The 24,490-nt window shown below is 42.3% G+C and overlaps 1 protein-coding gene across 8 annotated transcripts in view; it reads right to left on the bottom strand.

Moving 5' to 3' along the window:
* The window catches only part of LRCH3 (leucine rich repeats and calponin homology domain containing 3), a 116,164-nt gene that overhangs the window by 35,401 nt on the left and 56,273 nt on the right, over positions 1–24,490 (bottom strand). For 7 of the 8 annotated variants that reach the window (XM_075938176.2, XM_075938177.2, XM_089780713.1 and 4 more), the window contains exons 3-10: positions 23,424–23,550; positions 20,001–20,106; positions 19,723–19,859; positions 18,902–19,011; positions 9,995–10,088; positions 9,002–9,122; positions 6,297–6,445; positions 1,528–1,604 (exon numbers count right to left, since the gene is read on the bottom strand). In XM_075938176.2, coding sequence (XP_075794291.1) covers positions 1,528–1,604; positions 6,297–6,445; positions 9,002–9,122; positions 9,995–10,088; positions 18,902–19,011; positions 19,723–19,859; positions 20,001–20,106; positions 23,424–23,550 — 921 coding nt within the window. The remainder of the gene's footprint in view (positions 1–1,527; positions 1,605–6,296; positions 6,446–9,001; positions 9,123–9,994; positions 10,089–18,901; positions 19,012–19,722; positions 19,860–20,000; positions 20,107–23,423; positions 23,551–24,490) is intronic. The other variant, XM_075938178.2, reaches the window with a different exon arrangement.

The following is a 24,490-nucleotide window of genomic DNA, read 5'->3' as shown; positions in this document are numbered from 1 at the left end:
AAAAACTACATGAAAAGATAGGTCCAATATAAGGGGCTTACCTATTCCATTTCAAAAATGTGCTTCTAGTCAGAGCATATAGAGTTAAGTGTCTAAAATCAGTGTGTGTCTTACTCTAGTATTCCTGTATATGGCCAAGACTGTTTTATTTTTTGACTTGCAGGGAAAATATAAACAGCTTTCTTGCTCAGTCCCTGCACATGCAGTTTTAGCCACAAGAAAAAACCATTCATGATCTATCAAACCTGGCAGAGCTTCTTTCATTTCAACTGCACTGAGGCACTCTAATATACTGAATTATCTCTCTCCTCCTTTTGCTTTTGTCTCTGGGCCTCCTTCCATTTGAACTCACTAAACCTAGAAAATTTTTCTCTTGCCTGCCCACCATATTACCAGCTAAATCTCAGTTTCACACGCACTTGTTCCACAACAAGTATAAACCGAACTATTTCAAAAGTGACTATCAAAAAAATTCCATGTAATCCTCAAGGAGGTTGGATCATCCAAACATATGATTTTATTGATATAATCCTTGCTTTCCTCCTTCTAATCTCCCTTTCGCAATGGCATTTGAGGTTTTATCTATACTAGCAAAGTGCACTTGTTTAATTAAAAAGAGAGCTAGCTAAATGAGTGCAAACTAATATAGATTCACTTAAAGCATCTGAATCCTTGCTTATATTGATTTAGCTTAAATTCAGGAATTATATAGATTCAAGTTTGCATTGCTGGTAGAACCTAGGGTTGGTTTCAAAGTATCATGTAAATCATACATTTTTCAGAGCAGGGCACCAGTCATACACATCCATAAAGCACTATGTCTGCCACTGGCACTATCATAAGACTGGCTATATAGGATCAGACCACAGTCCATCTAGCCCAGTATCGTGTTTTCCAACCGTGGCCAATGCCAGGTGGCCCAGAAGGAATTAACAGAATAGGTAAACATCAAGCGATCAATTCCCTGCTGCTCATTCCCAGCTTCTGGCAAACACAGGCTAGAGACAGCATAATAACTCATGGGACTATCCTGCATGAATTTATCTAGGATTTTTTTAACCCTGTTATAGTCTTGACCTTCACAACATCCTCTGGCAAGGAGTTCCACAGACTGACTGTGTGCTGTGTAAACAAATATTTCCTTTTGTTTTAAAACCTGCTGTCTATTAATTTCATTTGGTGACCCCCTATGAGAAAAGAGTAAATAACACTTCCTTATATACTTTCTCCACGTCAATCATGATTTTATAGACCTCAGTATATCCCCCCTTAATCATCTATTTTTAAAGCTGAAAAGTCCCAGTGTTTTATTAATCTCTCCTCATACAGAAGTTGTTCCATACACCTATTCATTTTTGTTGCCCCTTTCTGAACCTTTTCCAATGCCAATAAATCTTTTTTGAGATGTGGTGACCACACCTGCAGGCAGTATTCAAGAGGTCAGCATATCATGGATTTACACAGGACCAATATGGTATTTTCTGCCCTTTTATCATAAATAAATGTACTTTCATCAGGTTCGCCTACCTATTTTGATGCAAGAATCGTCTCATGTCTTCTGTTCTCTGAAAATCTCTGATGGGTACTGGCTTTACAGGTGAGCCCTAAGCAAAACAAAACAGAAGATAACGAAGTTAGTAATGAGTCCAGAATACCGCACATGGAAGTCTAAGAATCTCTTTATTGTACTTAAGTGAAGGTGCTATCAGTTTGTCTAGATACAAATGTGTGATGACTGGTCTTTAAGACGTCTGACAAAGAGCAAGCCTACATTATAGGGACAGGTAGCTCTCAGCTATGCAATTTGAGTTGTATAAGTAGTTTAACTCAAATCAGTATAGCTTAGATCTATGGGGTACACACCAAACAAGATCAACAGGAAAAACTCTCCCATCAACTCTCCTTCCTCTTCTCATTCTGGCGGGCTACCAGATAATTTTATCACACCTATACCAGATGCAACAAATTGAACCTGCTGGATTGGTCACTGCCCCATTGATCCAGCCCGTAGTGAAGACATGCCCAAAGAAAGAAAATAAACCAACTAATGGAGAATATTGGAAATAATACAGAATCATTTTTGTACCTTGCATATAATCTATTGAAAGTTTAACTTCAAAATGAAGCATATCTGTTGATAAGTTATAGCATAAAAAAACCAAGCAGAACTACCATGCTATGTAGATGAAGTATAGGTATAAAATAATTACTATAATGTATAAAGAGGGATGTAAAATCCACTTAAATTGTTAATTGATTAAACTATAGTTTAACCAGTTAACTGCCCAGTGCGCTGTGGGTGGGGGGATGCTGAAGCAGGAATGGGGGGGCGGGCTGCTCTGGCTACTCCTGGAAGGGCTCATTGCACCACAGTATGGGCAGGGGGCTGCTCCGGTCGGCCGGGCACTGGTTACTCCAGTAAACATGCTGGTAAGGCAGTGCTTATTAGTTAACCAGTTAAACCTTTGCATCCCTACTTATAAGATGCATGGTGTTGGAGACCAAAGTACACATCTACTGTTCTAGCATAGTGTATTCTAGGCTCTCTCAGAACAATAAGATTCAGCAGCTGGTGTTCTGTGATGGTATCATATAGAGAAACAGGAAGGATAATGTTAAACAGGAAGGGTTGCCAGATGGTTTATCCAAAAATACTGAACACTCCTCCCACCCCCTCCCAAAAAAACCCAAAACACACCGCTGGGGAAAAAATTCTTTTGAGAGAAAAAAAAGGGGAGACCAAACTTGTTGATGAGGGGGGGAAAAAAGGGGCTCTGAGAGCTGTTAAGCAAATAAATAAATAAACAAACAGTGTGGCCCCTTTAAGAAACACTTTTGAGGCTTTTTGGCCCTCATAGACTTCCGGCAGCTGTCCACCATTTTTCTCCCTGCTCCGGGCCAGACAGCTCCCCTGCGGAACCAGGTAAGCACCCGGAATTTTCGCCTCCTGGCTGGGAGGGGAGGGGGGGGGGGGGGAGGAGAAAAAATCAGAAAATACCGGACATTTTAGGTGTCCAGTATTTGTTCTGAAATTTCTTTTTTAGCAGACAGGAGGCGAAAATACAGGACTGTCCAGGTCTATACCGGACACCTGGAAACCCTAAATGTGAAGAAAAAGTCAGAGGATTTGAATGAAAACAATGGTTGTTCCATTTTGGATATGAAGTTAGTCATCTTTTGGGAGCAGAAGTATATTGTCCTTCTGGATCAGTTTTATAAAACTCATCAATATCCAGCAGTACTGCCTAATACAGATATTCAGGGCTAACTTGCTAGTACACACGTTCTAACTGAATCATAGAACTGTAGGCCTGGAACAGACCTCACCTGGTCATCTAATCCAAACCCATAGCCAGCACCCCTCACAGAGGGTACATCTACAAAGCAAGGCTAAAGTCGAATTAAGCTACGCAACTTCAGCTACGTCAATTGCTTGGCTTAAGCCTAAATAGCTTAATTTGGCTTTTGGTGCAGTCTACACAGCAAGAAATTAAAGGAAGAACACTCTTCCTTCGACTTCCCTTACTCCTCGTAAAATGAGGGTTACCGTGAATGGGAGTAAGAAGTCCTCCAGCTCGACAATATTTCGAAATAAAGGCTTGTTGTGTAGATGTGCACTGTGTTAAACACTGCTGTGTAGACATACCCTGAGGGAAGACCAAATATACACAAAGAGTGCACTGCTGCACTGAATATAGTTTTTATCCCTTAAATTAATATCTCACTTCGGAGGGTGGAATCTAACATGCTTTTGGTTGCTTTACTGCTAGAATTAAAAATATATAGCTTATTTAATTTTATAAATTAAAATGATACCCATGTTGGTTTATCTCTAGGATGAACTAAAGCATTTCCACTATTCATTTTGAAGAAAAGTTTATTTTGAATAACCAGCAGCTCTTAAAATTAATTTATCAATCTACATTTCAAATAATATCACTGTCCCATGATTTGATAGTGTGTATGTGGCACTAAGAACTAAGGTAATTTTTCATTTCCTGACTAGATTGTCTGAGGAGAGAGGGCTCGCTCCATCTGTGATCGTGGGTGGCAAAGAAGGAACTGGCGGGAGCAGGACCACATGCGTGATCAAAAGGCACGAACAGCTCGAGGTGCGAGCCATGCACGTGCAGTCCGGCTGACTAATGCTCATGAAAACTCCGATCTGCGACGCCGGGACAACCCAACACAACAGTGGAGCACCCACGGGGACATCGCTTGAAGAAGAATCAATATATGGACAATCGCAATCTGGGTCACTGCTAATTTCGCTAATGTAAGTAAAGGAATAACAAAACAGACAAAAATAAAGGACTCCCACAGAGATACTGACCAAAAAAAAAGGAAATTAAGAAAGATGTTTACTTCTTCAAAACACTGAAACAACCTATGAAGTGACAGATACATTTCAGTGTGAGTACAATGTGCATTGCTTACATGCTCCAAGCAAAATAGAAGATTATTTGAAACAGGTTGTGTCTGCAGCATTACACATACACACAGATGGATGAATTTAGATTAGCATGGAAAGAGAAGGCAATGTCACATTGCTTATTATTTCCTGAATTAAATTTTTGTTTTATCCAGAAACTTGACAACTTTTCATTTCCTACTGTCCAGACAATGATTTTAGAAGGGGGCCCACTTCAGAAACTTCTGAAGTGGCCATAGGCTGCCCTGGAAGGGGCAGGGTCTCGGGTAGAAGGGGCAGGGTCAGGACAGTTAAATGCTCCCAACCCACAGACCCTTATCGGCCTGGGGATGAGGGAGCGCATGAACAGCCTGAACAGCTGGTGGCTCCCTCTAGGTGCCCGTACTCCTGGCAGTGGGAGGAAACCAGCCTGGAGGTGGGGGAGCAGCAGGGTGTCCATGAGCCAGATCAACCCGTGTGGTGGCCTGGATCTGGCCTGCAGAGGATCTCTTGCCCACCCCAGTCCAGTCTGTCACAGCAAGATATCAGAGGGGTAGCCATGTTAGTCTGTAACTTCTCTTGCCTTATATGTAACAGAAGCAGAGATGTTTTCTAGTTGCAGGGAGTCACACATTATTGTTAAAGAAGTAATAATGGAATTTTGATCAACTGCACACCACTTTGTTTTCAGTAGCTTGTGACCAAATATAAACAAAGATTCAAGATAATTACACTGTAACTATGTGGCAATGATCCTCCCAAAGCTATCATTTGGAACCAGGACAAGAAGAGTAAAAGCAGCTATTAGTAACAAATGATACTAGACTATGTGGCAGTTGCATGAACCACTCTGACCCATTCTAAGGAAGTAGATGCTTGTGGTCTGATCCACAATGCAACTTGAAATGCTACTCCTGGAATAGTGATATGACTCAGATTTCTAAACTCTGCCATTCCAGCTCACATACCACAGACTACCTTTAAAACAGCAGGCTACTCAAGAATGGAAACAAAAAATACATTGTTCAGGTTTGTCTGCAATAATCAGCACAAAGACTAGTTTTTAAGATTAAAAAAAAGCTATAGACTAAGAGTGCTAATATTTGTTTTTAACCACTTGTAATCAATTCTTCTAACAAGTTTTTTACAAGCTTTAAATAACCATATTTATTGTCCATTTACTGTATTCTGGGATTGACTCAGAAATGTCACGTCACACACATACACACACAATTTTTGCTTAAAACTTTGTGCATATGTACTCCCAGTTTGTATCCCCAATGATTTTACAGAGCATTACTCAAGATGTTAACATGGAGCAAGCCATCATCTATTACAAAATACCAGACTTTATATTTTCATTTAAAATGCACAATTAAAAGGGATGGCCAATCTGGTAAATGTATTGGCATTTGAGTTACACTACACAGGAAAGTTCCACGAAATTAGCACAGATGAAAGACTCCTATAATAAGTTCTTGTGCTGACAGAGATCCACACATTAGCTATGTTTTGACTTTAAACAAGCCAGCATCTACTAGGTATTACCAAATGAAGGAAACACAAGTGGTTGTCTGGATGAAAGCACATATGGGAAAAGTATCAACTTCAGTACTGTCTGAACCCCATTTACTCCCCCCACACCTTGCAAAAATTTTGCCTTTGAGCAGAATTCAATACAGCTGCCTGGAGAACAATTCTGGGCATTTAAGCCACATGTACTTTGTAACAGCTCCTCAAACTCAGATCTTCCACCAGGCAAAGCTTGTTGCTCCAAGCCAACTGTCACATTGTTTACTAAGGAAACTGCCACAGACAAGTAATATTACCACTATCACAAAGACTTTCATTGGGGCATGTAAACTAATTTAAATAAAAGCACCACCTCATGAGAGATTCGCCGTTGTTCAATATATGCCATGAACTGTGAGCTGAGGCTCTCTGACTCCATGCACTTGGGTTGCCTCACCTCTTCCTCTTCCTCTTCCGTGGCACAGCTATCAATATAGTCAATCTGATCCAGATCATGTTCCACTAGACACACGTGCATAAAGGAAACACCCATAGTTAGATAACGAGTGGTAGAAAAAACACCGAAGCAGCCAGCAACTAAAGTCAGACTGCACTTTTCAGTTCTGGCCGGTTCACTAATATTTGTTAAAATGTTAAACTTTTAAATAATCTTAAACAGATTTTAAAGCAATGAGAAAACAAGATGCCAGATGTAACCATTTAAAAGATATGACTATATGTGTTGCCTAATTATTGCAAAACAATTTCATACTTTCCAATTCATGCTTAACAAAGGCCCTTGTCTACAATTTTACTTCTGTACCATGACATATCTGAGAAGTAAGCAAGTGCCATCAATTTACATGAAAATAAACATCTCACGAGAGCATACAGATTTATTTATCTAAGCTCTACGTAGCTGGATACTTCCTCATAATGTAGGCTTTTCTCAGCTTCCTTTATTAAACGCTTGCTCAGCATGAAATATAAAATTCTAGACAGTCTGATAAGGAGGGTGACGCAATTAATTGCATGAGGTTGCTTTAAATATGAAAAAGGGTGTGTGACAAAGCAGCAGACAATAAAGAAAGCAATAAATAAAAAGGCAAGCAACCCTCAAGTTACAGAAATGTCATTAACCAAACAGGAAGGAAGGAATTAAAATTAGGGAACCACTGAAATAAAATGAGTAACAAGCACAGGGCACAGTCCTGCTTGCACTGATTCTGCCCATGGCCATGTTGCTATCTGGGACATTTTTTACTCATCACTGCTTTTGTAAGTTTCTGCACAGAGATTTCAAGTGTCATGACATTAAACAAACAGCCTAATGAAAAGCACTGCGCTGACAGACTGGACAGCCAGAGTCAAAAATACCCTGAGGACTTCCCATTCCTCCCCTTCCCCATCCCACACTTAATGGACCACACTTCATCATCTTTTATCAGAAAGCTCATGTTAGGACTGACAAAGACAAGGGGAAAAGAGGGGCTATCATGAGGGGGGTCAAGATGCAGGTGCTGTGAAAGGATATCAAGGAGTGGATATCACACAGGATGAAGTGGCAGGCGCAAGTCCAATTCAGATTACCCACTTGGACCCTTACTGATTCCTTGTTTTTAAAATCCTGCAAAAAGCTGTTCCTGCTTTTTCCCTATACATTATCCCTCTATTCCCCTTCCTCCTCATCTAGCACAAGCCTTTTTTGTCTCTCCACACAATCTGGCTACTGTAGATGCCAGAACCATCTCTTCTGAAACTCCAGCTATCCAAAACTGCTTCCCTGGATCTTTCTGTCTCATTGAATCTCCACCACATTTAAAATAGTTGGTAAAAATCTCTTTTCCATCTTGACTATTTAACTTTAATTTAGCTCATTCTCCATTATATGGTTATATAACATCTGTGTTAACTCTAATGCATTTTGCAAGATGATTTGTGTGAAAACCAATTAACAAGAAGTTGACATTGTCAGCACTACGGGTAGCACACTCTGGTACTAAGGCTGCTAAGGCACTTTCAATACAAGATCCTGTTTTCAGTTCATAACTTTGCCAAAACTGCTAGTATTGAAATTTTCCATGCTGGGAGTCTACCTCAGGATAATTTGTTTTTAAATGTCACACAAAACGGCTCAGCCTTTTATGAGAATGAGGCTAGGGAAAAATACATTGCAGCAGAAGAAGGAGATTTGGACAAGCTGCGGGTAGGGGATAGGGAAGAAACTGGGACTAGTGGATGGGGAAAAAAACTGGGAGAAGAAGATTGTTACCAGCTGGGAAAGGAGATTGGAAAAAGACTGAGATCAGACAAAGGCCTTTGGGCCCTGAACTGGGGAACATTGGTGGGGATAGAATACTGGAGGCAAAGACAGAAGACAGAGAGAAATCAGAGAAAAGGAGCCCAGGATTAACAAGTCTGAGGAGTGGCAACTGAGTAGGCAAAGAGAATAGAACCGGCACATGAAGCCAGGAGTGGAGAAGAGACAGGTCTAGGATAGGCACAGACTGCAGGGGAGAGGGCAGGAGTCCTACTGAAGGAGAAGGGGAAGGTGAGGCCCAAAAGGCTCTGTGCCCATCAGAAAACACTCCCCTCCAGAGTCTGGAATGGAATCCAAGATTCCTGAATCTCATCATTCCTCCGCTGTCAGCAAATATCTGTAAAGTGTCCCAATCCCCTCTAGCGCTGGTCCTCGCCAGGGATGACAACCTACCTCAGTTATCAGTTACTCTTTCAGCTCAAGTAGCAGAGGCCTGTGGGCCAGATCTAAGGTTCTAACCCTGCTGATGAGTCCTGAATATGTCAATATTGTGGAGAAAGCAGTATATGCCCATGGATCATAATGCATACCCAGAAAGGGGCTGAATTAAGCAACCTTACGATCTGCTCTTTTCTAACTTTTCACGGCTTGATTTTTCAGCCCTAATAATGTTCTTTAAATGTAATTTGTGTGTAATTATAACTATATTGAGTCCCCACCACTTCTTTCAGTTAAAACAGCAAATTACCAAATATACATGTTGGAGCTTCAGATAGGACAAGCACCTGAATAATTAGTTATCAAAGACTGCTATTTACCTCCACCATTAGTTACAACTGTGCTCCCTCGGTTCTCCTGGTACTGACTCTCTCTTCGCAGTCTCTGCTCTTTAGTGATCTCGGCCACTCGCAGAGGGAGGTCTGAGAACTCATCTGTAGGCTTTACAAAACAGGAAAAAAAAATCCTCTCATATCCTGGGCATCATCTTTCAGTTAGTTTTCTAACTTGAGTCTCCTCTCTACCAGTTCTGCTGATTTTTGCTCCCTAAAACTATTAATTTAAAAGGGACATGACTGAAATGTGCTGTTTTTAAGTATGGTTGATTTAGGACATCTCTTCCTGAAGAGTCTACAGTTTTAATTTATTTTTTCTCTGACATGAATACATATACTAAAATCATCCCAGGCTGGATTTTGAAGGCCCTTGTAAACACTAGCCTGGGTGCACAGTTCGCAAGAACACCCCAAGCCTGGGTTGCAGCCAGCTCCCTCAAGAAGATAGTAGAAGGTGGCTCCTGTTTCTTCCTTCCTTCAAGATCTGACCTTGCTCTATTTCTAAATAGTAAACAATCTATTTGGCCATTTGAATGAGCTACATATAAAATCTCATCTGGAAAACCTGTGTTTATCCAATGTTATTTTAATGAAAGAGAAGCTCTTGAATATTGGATAAAGATAGAAATGCTAATATAATACAATGCAGAGCTCAACTTCTCGTAATTTTTTCTTATCAATTTTTTACATTAATTAATTTCTACCAACTGTTCTAGATTTTCTCTTGGGTTTACAATTTTGTTTAAATTTTCAAAACTTTTTACTAAAAAATATTAGTAAAAGAACCAAAGATCAATTTAATACAAAATGGTGCTAATTCTTTTTCTAAAATATAAATCAAGTCATCTGTGAACTACGGACATTATATATTTATTATACATAACATTGCTCACTGAGTAGTCTTCCAAATCTATCCCTTTTATTATTTGTTTCCTATACAAATGTTCCACCCAACAAAAATAAAGCAACTATACTTACTTCATTCCCTGACCACCTTTTGTCTCCGCTGTCCACGCTATTGAAGCCAGAATCTAGTGCTCCATAGGGCCGACTGGAGTACAGTTCCTCATGACTGTCAAGAAGATAATTTTAGTCACTATCATGTAAATGTCCCAGAAAATGTTAACTTGTGACAGAGCTGACAACGGAATAAACATGGAGCAGAGCTAAGCGGTGTCCACAATATAATACATTAGAAGTTGTCACATGACATTCACCATGCAAAATACCTTCTAAGAGAATATGTTCTTCCAACTACAAACATTCCCATCTGTTAGCCAGCTGTTTGACATGATGCAGCTGCCTTGTGCTTTCAAGAGCTGGTCTAACCCTATGCCCCAAACAATTTCAACAAATGTAATTTTTTTTTTCAAACTGACCTGTTCTCCTTTAGCAAGTCAGTTCATTTTGTATTACTGAGGTGTTTTAGATGAATGACTCTTCACCACTCCACCCCAAAACCATTTTTCCCATAATCACACAAACATATTTATTACACATACATATACATATATGGAAATGAGCATGCACCTCTTTTAGAAGTCTGACAACATTGAAAATGTATACTTTCTCTCTTCCCTATACCAAGCATTATTAATCTAAAGTAGTCTATAAAGACACCACACATGTTCAACTGAAATATATCAGCACTTGAATGATATACAAATTTAGTTTTCACTCATTACATTGATCTATCAATGACTTGCCTAGACACAGACATTACATATGTGCAATAAAAGGCTGAAAATATAACCCATAACATAAAGGAGCTACATGGTACTTTTCCTGTTCTAAGTGGGTACAGAGACAACACAGTGCAGCTGTATAACCATCACAGCTGTTGAATCTGGCAACTGCTAGATCTAGCTAGAGCAGCAGTGTAACAATGGCACTTGTCTGATCCACTGCAGATGGCATTTCACAATGGATCAACTGTCCTGCTGGCACTTCATGCCCCAGGGAAAACGGCAGCAAACAGCTATTACTGCATAATACACAAGCAGGAATTTCAGGAAGCTGATTGCTCCACCCAAGCATAGCTAATTGTAGGTCATTTTCTCACTGGTATTAATCTCTAGTTCTCCCTCTGTTTAAAAATCCCTCATCCAGGAAACACTTAATTTAAAATGACTGTTATTACTATTATCTATGCAGCACCATGGAGAGCATGGAACTTTACCAAAAAAAAGTGACACGCTAGAGTCCTGAGGACCTTGTAATCCTAGTTAGGCACAAGGGGTATGTCTGCACTGCAATCAGATGCCTGCTTGCAGGGAGGGTCCTAGAGCACATGCAGGGCAGCAAACAGACTTCACCAGGCCCTGGGCAAGGATGGAGGGTGGCTCCAGGCCCCCAGAAGGGGCAGGGCCTCAGGAAGAAAGATGGGGGAAGGGCCAGGCGGTGCTCCGATGGCGATTTAAAGAACCTCAGGCTCCGGCCACTGCTGTTGCGGCTGTACTGGTGGCTGGGAATCCTGGACCCTTTTAAATCGCTGGGCCCTGGGGTAGCTGCCCCTCTCTGTTGGCAGGCCTGAGCATGGGCTACAGCCCAAACCCAAACACCTGTACTGCAACTGAACAACCGCTTAGCCCAAGTTCAAATGAGCTGGCACAGACTAGCCATGGGTGTTTAACTGCTGCTATGCGGGCAAGCCTTCTCTACTGCCAAGCCCCCAAAGGAAACGCTGAAGCAGAGGAAATGAGGGCAGGTAACGTAGCACCCCTAGAGACACACACAGTGAAGAACGTCAGTTACTGCACAAAGAGCATTAACTGTTCATCTTCAAGTACTGCCACCCCGGGGGTGCTTCACTGCAAGTGACTACCAAGCAGTACCCCCAACTGGAGTGGGAGCTTTGGAATCAAGTCCAAGACTGAATACAACACAGCATTTCCCAAGGCAGCACCTGACCTAGGAGACTGGACCACTGCATAATGCTTGAAAAGGTACGTCTAGAGGACCAAAATGGCAGCCTTACAAATGAACAGAACAGGATCATTCTTGAGTAATGTCATAGAAGTAGCTACAGATCTTACAGAACAGGCCAACACCCTAGAAACAGCTGCGTATCTGACAAGTTACAGCATGAAAAGATACAATCAGAAATCCACCTGGAGAGTCTCTGGTGGAAATCATTGATTCTTTGGATCTATTCGCAATAGTCATGAACAGTCTGCGTGACTTCTTAAATTACTTAGTTCTTTCCAAATAAAACGCTAATGCCCTTTAACATCCAGAGTGTGTAAAAAAGATCTCTTTGGACTGATGAGACTTGGGGGGGTTGATGTGAAGCTCATATGACGCCTTCAGTAAAAACCAGGGGTGTGGATGTCACAAAACTCTGTCCTTGAAAAATACTATATATGGAGAATCCCTATTCCCCAATCCCACAAACAGGGGTGATAATTACCAAAGACACATCTTCTGAGATACATTTATTAGGGAAGAGGATGGCTCAAATGGGGGGCCCATAGTGCATCAAAGTACTGTTTTCACACCCCTGACAGGAATGGGTTTCTTAACTTTGGGGAAAAAGTTTCACAAGCCTCTCAGCACCTTTACCATAGTAGGATGGGCAAAGAGTGAGAATCCCTCAACCGCTGAAAGAAGGGCTGTTACAGCTGCCGAGAGGACACTGGCAGAGTTCACAGACAATTCGATTTTTTTCAGCACTAGGAGGTAATCGAGGACACTCCAAAGGGAAGAATGAACAGACACATTTTTCTGGACACACCATATGCATTATTTTCCACTTGTGGAGATAAGTGAATTTCATTGGATCTTTCCTCCTGTCCAATAATACCTGTTGTACTTCCTTAGATCAAGCTGACTAGTCTCATTAGCCACTGACAAGCCAAGCTTTCATATGAAATATCTTGAGGTTGAGAAGAATGCAGCCAGCATTCTGAAAATGCAGACAAGGCATGCATGAGAACTTGAACATTTAATAGAAGACGAGATGAATCAGGTAAGAGTGCCATAGCTGTCTGAGCCACATTAGGATTAATAATGGAATTCTGGCTTTGTCATGCTTGATCTTCCTGAACCGTTTCAGAATCAGGAGTTTGGGAGAGGGGGCACATATATAGATGGCCTCTTATCCATGGAATAAGGAAGACAACTCCCAAAGAGAGAGGAATCAGTCCTTCCATTAAGCAAAAGTGTTTGTGCTTGGTCACAGGGGGAAAAAAAGGTTTATTTTTGGAACTTTCACTTTCAAAAAATTTGATTGAAAAGCTGAGGATCCCACTTCCATTTATAGACTTGGAAAAAATGCCTGCTGGGGTTGTCCACTAATCTGTTTGCATCCCCAGAAGGAAAGATGCTGAAATAACGATTCAATTGGCTATGCCCCAGTTCCAGAGCTTTACTGTTTCAGCACAAAGGGAAGAGAACCTGGCCCACCGCTCTTGGTTGATGTAGCGCATGCAAGCTACACTGTCCATGAGACTATGGTCTTTTCCTGTTTAAAGTCAGGAAGTGGATGCAGGCATTCCTGAGTTTCTTCAGTTTGAGGACGTTGATATGTCTGTTGGGAAGAGCATTTGGCCCGGATAGTGAGGGTCGCCAAGTGCATGGTCCCAGTTCATCACACATGTGTGAACTGTTATGGTAACAGAGGGGTGGCTGAACAACTGGAAACCCTATGCAAACATCGTCTAGATCCCGCCATCATTTGAGAGAGTCTGAGACCTAGTGAGGATCTGACACTAACTTGTTCAAGTTGTGTTTGTGTGGAGTATTAAGAGTCTGATTGTATGTGCCCTGGACACAGTGTGATTGTATGTGCCAAACTCCATCTTCAAAGGTGCTGGCTGTCATATATCCAAGTAACTGAACACAACTTATTGATATCCATAAGCTGATGTGAATCTTTGAGAGATGACTTGCTAACTAAGGATGTTAAAACTGCGGTTACCTAGCTAATCATGTATTAGAGAGGTAGGCATGTTAGTCTGAATCTGCAAAAGTGATGAGGAGTCCTGTGGCACCTTATAGACTAACAGATTTATTGAAGCATAAGCTTTGGTGGGCAAAGACCCACTTTGTCAGATGCATGCACTAGCTAATAATATAATCGATACAACTTGTATCAACTATACAATTAGTTGATAGGACTGTTCTGCAAAGCCATAGAGGGGGTAGCTCCAGGAGCCAGCTTGAGCCAGGACTGAGCAGTTCTAGCTTGTGCCAGCTCCGGGAACCACCCATACTGGGGGGCTCTGCATTTTAAATGTCATAAGAGCCACCAGCAGCCCCTGTTCACAGTGGACAGCCCTGTCCACGCTGAACAAGGGCTGATGCCAGAGCAACCTGCCGCCAACAGAGGCTGCCCTGGCACCAGCCCCTGTTCGCAGCAGCCAGGGTTGGCTGTGGGCAGGGGCTGCTTGGTGGAAGCCTCTCTAACCCCCCCCCCCCACACACACACATTGCCTCCAATAGAGGCAGTAGGGGGGAGGGGCAAGTGGCATCCTGGAGATGATGCTGGGGGGGAACCAGCTTTTAAACCAGCTCCTGCTCCTGTTTCCCCACCTTGCTTGCACTATTTCCCTGCTGTGCCTCTGCCTCCCCTTGCAGAGATGGTGCTGGGAGTAACTGGCTTTTAAACCGGCTCCCTCTAGCACTGGTTCTGGCTACCCCTGCTCCGCTTCTCTCTGATAGAGGTAGCAAGGCGGGGGAGCAACTAGTTGAGTCACTACTCGACTCAACGATTTGCTTATGCTTACCACATAGTTGACTAGTTGCTTACATCCCTATTACTAACATTGAGAATCTGTTGAAAGACAGGCCCTGGATGGTATAGCATTAAAGGAGGCACCTATGAACTCTCTTTTATATGGCACTCAAGGGGATTTCTTGATGGTGAACTTAACCCCAGCTTGTAGAACAGGGATCTCATTGTCTGTATGGCATCAAAAACCTCATTGTAGGACCAGCCCGTGACTAGCCAGTCATTGAGGTAGTGACAAGAATCCCTCCACATGACTACCACTGGAGAACGGCAGTATTGGCTGTGTCCAATGAGGCTTTTAGCAGAATTTTAGTTAACAACTGACGTGCACTAAAAACAGCCCGAAATGGTTCATGCTTATCAGCCAGCAAATGCTCAGTAAAGGTTGTGAATTTGGTATAATTTGAATGACTGTATTTAGCTATGAGAGCTTGATAGCGTGTGATCCTAAATTGCAAAGTCACAGATTAGTAGGTCTTTCTGCTGAATAGATAGAGGTGGTTTTGGTCCTTCACACAATGTTGCTTGCCATATTCTTTCACTATCTCCAAAACCAGTGATTTCACCGTTGGATGGGTGATCAGAAACTCAGCCTTTAGCTGGGACATATTTGTACAGCCCTTTTTACAAGCTAGTAGAATCGCTGCAAGGGTCTGTCAGCTGGATCTGGCAGGATCCAACAGAGCCTCATTAATTAATAGACAGGGAACATTCAGGTGTAGGGAATCCATCGGAAGACACCCAGGAGCTTATGCTGACACTCCCTGACTTCTTCCAAGGGGATCTGCAGGGAATCCAAAATGTGCCTCATTAACTCTTGACCGTGTCTGAAGTCATTAGCCACGGTTGGTTGGGGAAGCATAACCACTTCATCTGGGGAAGATGAAGAAATATTCGTTTTCAGAGAAACCGCTTTATCTGTCCTGGCTTCCTGCTCTTCAAAGGATTCTTGTGCTTGTGGTAATAGAAGAAAAGCAGTAGGTGTAGGAACATCTCCCCCTATGCTCCCTGTGAGAAAGACTAGGGGCACAGGACAATCGCAGATGACAGGCAGCACATGGAATCCAGTATGGCCACTGGAGAGATCCAAAAGGCATTAAGGGTAGCATCCATTGGTGCTCAAACCAGGTTGAAGAACATGAGTTCATCTGTGGTACCATTCCCCACTTTTGTCACAAGCGTCAGGATAAAAATTCCTTGTCTGAAGCATCAGGAAATCCTGGATGGAAATATCTGAACTGAAGGAAAATTTCTCCTCTTCAAGAACGAAGCCCCAGCACTCTCTGAAGGTGTTGGAGAGTCAAGTGGTACTGAGAAAAGGTCCCATGGCAGAGACCGCACTTGTCTTGGTACTGAGAACCTTTAGTACCAACAAGGGAGATTCCGGCTCCTCCAAAACTAGTAGATCCTTTGAAAACCTGAACTCCTGCAATACCAGATGAATTTGAAAGGTGGGAATATTGTCAGTACTGAGGCCATAGGCTGCTCTGGCTAGTTCACTCTGGTTGAACTACTCAATACTGATGTGATGCTTTGGAAGGTGTTCAGACCATTTGGGAGACATGGCTTCTTCCCGGTAGTGGGGCAGTCTAAGATGTCAATGATACCAAAGGAATTTTGGGTACCATTGTCTTAGAGGTAAAAAGCTCAGATGATGCTTGTGTAGCACTAAAGGTCTCGGTACCAACGCATGCTTGTTGACCTTCTTCTTTGCTGAGTCTGGAGTCCCAGGCACAGAACAAGTACTGGGAATGTTTGCAGCAGCCTTGCATACCCAGGGTGACACATGGGGTCTCAACAGAGGTCTTGCTTTGCAGGAACCAATGGCTTTTTGAGGTGAATGCTTGCTGCAGAGAATGACTCAGTTTTGTATGGGTCTTTTTTGTGGATTTGCATTGGGTAGATGAAAGTGAATGTGCTGAATTTAATGGGGCACTGTGTTCACTCAGCAGCTAATGTCTGGAGGGGCAAGAGTCCTGGATCTGAGACCAGTTGAAGGAAACGCAAGGGTGTCAGTTTTAGCTCCCGATGTTTTCTTGACCCACACTTAAAAAGCAGAGCAGATAGAGCAGTTTGTGGGATTTTGGACTCTCCCAAGCAGTGGATACAACAGGAATGCGTGCTGCTGACCAAGATGCACTGTCAACAGATGTACTGCTTGAAGCCCAGAGCTCCTGGTATACCCCAGGACAACGGATATCTAGCAGGGGAAGTTCCCCCTCCCTCAATGGAAAAGGGATCAAGAGAAAGATCTCCTAAATACAAAGTAAATAAGACGAAATAATAAAACTAAAAAGGCAACTACACCAAGCACTTCAAAGTAAGGCACAATAATGCGCAGTCTCAGGTCGTGACAATGGAGAAAGAACAGAGGATGGTTTGTTCACACAGCACTCTACAGCCTTAGAATGGGGCATAAGGAAACACAGGGCACATGCGTGGGCTGAACAGGTTCTGCAACCTAAGATCTCCAATTAAAGGAACAAGGGGAGTAGGCATACAGGAAGCAGAGCACCCATAGTGACATTTCTGAAATTAAAACTAAGGAATAAAAAAAAATGAGGGAACAAGAATAGCCAAAATGAAATACACTTATTTTTAAGTGTACATCTGCAAAAGGATCCACATAAGCAAACCATTAACCCTACACCGAGCATCATTTACATTACTAGGGCTCTGACTGTATGGACTCATAGGCAGGATCTAGCATTATGTTTGTTCGGGTACGTCTAGACTACATGCCTCTGTCGCCAGAGGCAGGTAGATTAGGCTACCAGACATAGGAAAATGAAGCGGCGATTTAAATAATTGCCGCTTCATTTAAATTTACATGGCTGCCGCGCTGAGCTGACAAACAGCTGATCAGCTGTTTGTCGGCTCAGTGCGATAGTCTGGACGCGCGGGTGGAGACATCAAAGGTATTTGTCGACCACCCAGGTAAACCTCATCCCAGGAGGCATACTTCTACATTCTACATTTGAAAGATGCAGTCTGTCTTCAGACCTCAGAAAAACTGGAAAATGTAGGGTTACTGTCTACTCAGGACTTTATATGTTCTTTATAGAGAGCAGTCTTTAAGAAATCAGCTGAGACTGCAGATACTTTCTCTCATTAATGAGCTGGCTGCAAGCAGCAAAATTAAGCAATAAGAAGTAGGCAGTACATTTCATGCCCAACACATAAGGCACGAAGGGAAAGTAGCTAACCACCTGAGAAGTGCAATAATCACTCTGAAAAGCAGTGTCTAAAGTATCTTTCTGTAAATTTATCCATAAAAATAAGTGACACAAGATGTGCATTTAATGGCCACTGATAAGAAGAGATCATCACTGACAGCCAGAAATCTGAAGTAACATTGTAATACAAGCATATATTTCCATCTCCTTTCTATTCAGGCAATAGAACTACTAGAGCCTTTCAAACTTAATTAGTGCAAATGATTCCTACTCCACTGATCCCATACACCTGTACTTCAAACTTTTATGTCTTGCATTACAGACTTTCTCCTCCCTATCTCAATACTGAAGCTAGGCTCCTCTGAAGTGCTGTTGCTTCCTCCATTCCACTCAGTCATCCATGACCCAACGTTGAGCTGGACTGCTCCATAGTTCAGTCTCACAGCTAAACAGCCCAAAGGTTAAAGGTCACAATTTAATACTAGTCCACAGACACTGATCAGAACAGTCAATGTCTTATTCTGGTAAACTGATACAACTGCCTGAAAGGCTGGAAGCCCGTTCTTTATAGAAAACAGTAGTATAGGTTGAAACTTCCTAGTCTGTCACACTCTGGTCTGGCATGATTTGAGTTAGCCAGATGTCCACTTATCATGAGTGTGACTAAATTTCCCACAGTCCCATAAAGTTTATTTATAGCCACCAGTCCTGGCTCTCGGTGTTTTTTCTGAAGAGGGTGTGCCCTTTGGCACTGGCTGAATTGAGTTATTACTTAGTTTCTCCTTCTAAACTGTCTTACCCAGACCCCTGCAAGACTGGCTCAGAGGGTGACACACCCCATATTGTTCTTCAAGGCCACAAGAACCGGTGGAATATACACTGACTGACAAGCATCGATCCAGGTTTGGCTGCTTCTGAATTCAGGAGAGTGCACGAGTTTTACCCAATCCTCACCAAATGTAACATGAGCAAACTTACCATGAGCCAAATCCCATGGGTCTTCTATCATAATCAGGCAAGTCTGGAGCTATCTTGCATGCTTCTATGTTCAGGTATTTAAATATGTGAAATTTTCCTTTTATGCATATCTATAAAAAAGAATCCATAAACATATTTAGCATTTTATTTTGTCTATGCATTACACACACATTGAAGAGCTGTTGTGAACACTGAGGGACTGAGGGAAGGGGCAAGGTAGATCTTGGATTGCCCTTAACATTCAGAAAGTGATTTTAGGAATAAAAAGGTTGGGGACCACTGATCTATGGAAGCCGTAAGTCACAGCCCTTTGCACTCTGAGTCAGGGGAAGCAGGTCATTCCCAAGGGCTATACATACATATTAAAGATTAAATCAGCCATTGACCACATTGTATTTAGCCTCAAGGCTCCCGTTTGGGCAGTCTGCTGTATAATGACTGAAAATGCATTGCCGTTTCAGGTTCCCAGGTCACTACTTACACCGTAGAATGGCACAAAAATGGTTTTTGTTCATAGCTCTTGGCTCTTCCCCAAAGCTTACTCTGCTCTAGAGTTACTTGCTTATTTCACTTGTGCTGTACAATGAGAAGTTTACTCAGAAGACTAACAAGGGAATTCCTGCAGTAACCACATACCTAATTCCAGTAGAACAAGCTAGTTAAGGGAAGTGGAGGATGGGTTTCTTTAAGGTCTCTAGAGAAACAAAGGTTCCTTAGGATATTACTGTTCACAAATGAAAGTTGTAATCCTTCAGTTTCTAATCTTACTTTGCACCCTCTGGTAAAGACAGCAGCCATTTTAATTCCGAACTATAATTCACCTGTGCAGGGGGTGACTGTAGAGGGTTGTTATCTAGTGTGATCGTCTGAAGATGCCTGAGGTTCCGATAACAAACAGGAATTGTTGTGATTTTATTGCAGGAGAAATCTAACCGAATCAAAGGCAATTCTGCAAGCTCTGGAGATAAGAAAACAAACATTCAATCTAGTAGCTTTAACAAACAGTATGCTGACTACTAGTTCTTCAGGAAACAAGCTTTAAAAAGAATAAAACAATGTCAGTTGTTATATATGACAGACTTTCATCTGCTGATCTCACCTTCAGGTAAATGCACCAAATGGTTTCTCCTGACATTCAGGTCCCGCAAAGACTCAAGGCTGCCAATCTGTGGAGGTATTGTCTGTATTTCATTGCAGCTCACATCCTGCAATACAAAACTATAAAGTGAGCCACTTTCTTGGGACTTGAGCCTGTTGAAATAAATCCCAATGGTAACAAACAATTCCTGCCTTCTGGTTTTGTAGGTGTCTGTACATTAACTCTTACAGGCAATGTTTTATGTACAAACTTGACAAAAAATAAACAGTTCTGTGACACACAAGATTGTCAAAGTGTTACACCAACATTTAGAAAGTCTCAGCACTCTGACAAAGTTAGGTATTAATTACTCCCATTTTACAAATGGGAATACAGAGGCACACACTTTTTTTTAAGTATCTCGTCAGTGGCACAGCAAAGAAAAGAATGAATCCAGGAGAAATTACACCAGCTCATAAAAGCTCTTAAGACAAGTTACATGATATGAATAAAGTGAAGGAATAAAGATTACAGTTATGATTTTGTCAAGGATATTTTTACTAACTGTCACAAACAGGACATAGGTAATTAAGAAAAATTCACAGAAGCCCATGATTTGCCCCTGACTTTTACTAAAAATATCCATGACAAAATGGGAAGTCACTGGGCAGCTGGAGGCTTCAACCCCTCTACGATGGCATTTCAGGAGCCAGGGGTTGTGGAGATCTCCCTGCTACCCACAGGGATTTGGGGCTGCAGCAATCCACTGTCTGCAACAGCTGGGGACTGTGGGATACCCAAACTGCCCATAGCAGCTCAGAGCTCAGGCACCCGGCTGCCTGAGGTGGTGGAGATACCCCGCAGCTCCCTGCCACTGCGGGAGGTGGTAGAACCCTGCAGCTCCCAACTGTGTAAGCCACAGAGATCGCTGGAAATCATGGAATCCATAACTTCTGCAACCCCCATGACAGAATCGTAGCCTTAATAATGATATATCCATGTACATTCAGTTAGAAAACTAGCATGTTAGCTTCAATTTCAATAATTCCTTCACAGGCTCTGGAGAGCATGGAGAAACATTACATGCCATATACCTTGTCTGGATATTTTCAAGGGGCTATCCTCAATACCTCTAGGCAAATTTACAAGACCATTTAGAACAGACAAAAAGTATAAAATACTTGCTAAATTACCAGTATAAAAGAAGAGAAGGCTGAGATGAGAGGTGACCTGATCACTGTATCTAGGTACTTTCACATGGTAAAATAATCTGCTAGTGGGGGATTTTCAGTCTTGCGGACTAAGTGCATAACAAGGGACTAATGGCTGGAAACTGAAGTCAGACAAGCAGAACCGTAAAATAAGATGTAATTTCATAGCACTGAAGATAAACAAACACTGGAACATCTTATCTGGGTGGGGGTGGACTGCCGTCACTTGTGAGTCTATACAGGGAAATTAGGTATTTTATCTAAAATACATGCCTTGATCCAGCTTCTGAAAGGAGGCGTGGACAGGCTTCTAGCCTCAGAGTTTATGAATGCCCCTGTTCATTTCCTTCCCCATTGCACTCAATATTCGCATAACACTTGCAACTCAGCAGTAAAATCAAACTTTATACTTCAGGTGGCTGTGGCAGCAGTCAGGAAAAGAAAATTCCCCTGATGAACAATTGGCCATATGTATTCTATATTTTTCCCCAACCCTCAGTGAAGCATTAGGAATTGGCCTTAGTTGGACATATGATGCCAGACGTGGTAGACCAGTGCTCTGAAGTGATACCTGGTCACCAGATTTCGAATTGGGAAGGAATTTTCCCCTGGTCAGATTATCAGGGATCTTTGAGGGGTATTTTTGCCTCTCTCTGGGGGCAGGGAAACGTGTGACACCTCCTCCCTCAGCCAAGGGCATGTGGCATTTAGAGGGAACCGCCAGCTGTTCAAAACGGGTGGCAGTTCCCTCTAGGCGCTGCATGCCTATTGCATGGCAGGGGCAAGAGACTTTGCGTGTTCCCCTGCCCCCAGGCCTCAATTGGGCAGGGGTGGGGGAGTGTGCAAAGTCTCCTCTACCCACCAGAGGTGCCTTGGGCCTAGAGGGAACCACCCCTTTTTGCTCAGGGTCCTGCCCCTGCTAGGGGTGGAGCCAGCCAATTGACCACAGACAACATTCATGAAGTGGCCCCCTGCCAAAATTATTGCCCATCCCTGATATAATCCATTTCAGGGATTCTCACAACAAAATTTTTGGTGACCTCTGACTGCGGTCACCAACTCTTGCAGGTGGCTGCTATGACAATTTTTCCTAAAATACGTAATGAACTTTAGGCAAAACATACAAATATGCACAAATCCATGTCCAAATCACAGTAGTTTATGTATGTAGAGGTTTGGGGGTTTGCTGAAGACTCAATCAGAAAAATAATGTACAGTTGTCTCTATTCACAGCCCACACTTAAAAAACCCTTGGCCAATCCCCAACTCTTCTGACACCATGCTTTGCCCCAGAAGCGGCCAGCAGCAGGGCCAGCTCCTAAGCAGCAGGGGCACGGGGCTCTCCATATTGTGGAGCCAGTGCTCAAGGCAGAGACACTTTCACTGCCAGAAACCAGCCAATGGGAAGGGTCAGTGCCTGCAGATGAGAGCCATGGGTAGCTGCTTGCACACCTCAACCTAGGAGTTGGACCTGTGGCTGGCTGCTTCAGTGTGGTCCAAGGTGCCAAGACAGGCAGGAAGCCTGCATTCAAGCCTGGGTGGTAAGCCTGTGCCCTGACCCAGTCCTGCACCCCAACCCCTACTACTCCAGCCCACAGACCCTCCTACACAGTGAACCCTCATCCCCCACCCCACAGCCCTCATGCCTGCACCCGTATCTACTGCCCCATCCCTAAAACCAGTCCTGCACCCCCAAAGCCCTTATCCCCAGCTCTGCTGGGTCTCAAGCATCAACAATTTTTTCAATGGGATAATCAGAAAAAAGTTTGAAAATACCACTGCTCTATTTATAGGATAATATGTGTATGGCAGGGAGTAGTAATCCACAGGGAACTTTTATTTGGACCACAGAATATATTATACGAGTATGAATATCTTGGTAGCACTTATTTGTTTGAACAAAGTTCCATTCTGATTCTCTCTTAGTATTTATCTCAATCTCATTACTATTGTATTTGAGCGCCATGTTCCAAGAGGAAGGTCAGCGTTATTATCCCCATGTTATAAAAGGAGAACTGAGGCACAGAGAGACTTGCCCAAGTTCACAGGAAGTCTGTGGCAAAGCAAGGAATTGAACCTGGTTTTTTAAGTACCTAATGACTAGGTACTTCATCATCCTTCCTCTCTTGGTGGAATACAGTTACTTCATCTCGATGAAATCTAAATCCACTAGTGCAAGTTATTTATAAATTAAGGGCCAAACAGCAATAATTATCAATAAATATGTACTCACAAGCTCTGTAAGGTGTCTGAGCTGTCCAATTTCTTCAGGAAGTGAGACCAGCTTATTATTACTTGCTATCAAAACTTTCAAAGGTAGACTACACATATGTACTGGCAATGTTGAAAGTTGGTTTCGACTTTTGGTAAGAAAAAAATAAATAAAGTCAGAATATGGGAAGACACCATTTACCAATTTTAACACAACATAATACAATACCAAAATCACATATTCTATTTTGACAGGATGCAATAGAATCAAATCCATTTCAACACACATTTACAGGTGGGCTTGTATCTTGCAGTCTCTTCTTTATACATCTTTAGCTTTACCAAGGTTTGAGAATCTGCTACTACTGCTGGGGATGGGGTAAGAGGGCATTTTTGTAGGAGGCTTTTAGTCTCTGGCACTTGCTTGCTCTTTAAGTGTCTGGCCATTTTTAAGCACACTTGTTCTTTTTTTCTCTCTCTTTTTTTTGTGGATCAGCATGTGGGGAACAGCTTAGGGTAGAACCAGCATATTATATGCTCAACAGAAATGTTAAATGTGTGTTTTAATTATTTACTTTGTAACAGGGCTAACTGTTATTGTGATAAGCACTTAAAAATCCCTGTTACAATGAATCTGGATAGTTTACAAGCCAGTATTTGACACTTCAAAATTTATGACCATCGAAGCGAACATGAGGTCATTAACTGCAACCTTAGTGAATGAATCAGCAGGAAAAGGATGGTTTATAAAATGAGAATGCTATGATTTATTTGTAAACGGAAGTCATTAGCCTGGAAAATGACTGAAAAACGAGGGAAAAGTTAATGTTAGTTTAATGAGGTTTTAATGGATATTAAACTCAAGTTTATCAAAACGTGGCACTGTTCTTCTAGCATGTAGACTCTTGATTTCCCACTACGACATACTACTCTTGAGCAACAGATGAACCCATGTTGGCTGGTAACAAGCGACAATAATTTGAAGTACACCTGTTAGAGATCACAGCAATAGGAAATCTCTCTCTGACTCATATCCTATTCCCACAATGTACATCATAAAGCAAAAAAGGAAGATAAGCAAAATTTAAC

Source organism: Pelodiscus sinensis, chromosome 10 (genome assembly GCF_052426305.1).
Source record: "Pelodiscus sinensis isolate ZL-2025 chromosome 10, ASM5242630v1, whole genome shotgun sequence".
Classification (NCBI taxonomy): domain Eukaryota; kingdom Metazoa; phylum Chordata; order Testudines; family Trionychidae; genus Pelodiscus; species Pelodiscus sinensis.
Note: the sequence above shows the minus strand (reverse complement) of the source record. Positions and strands in the feature narration are given on the sequence as shown.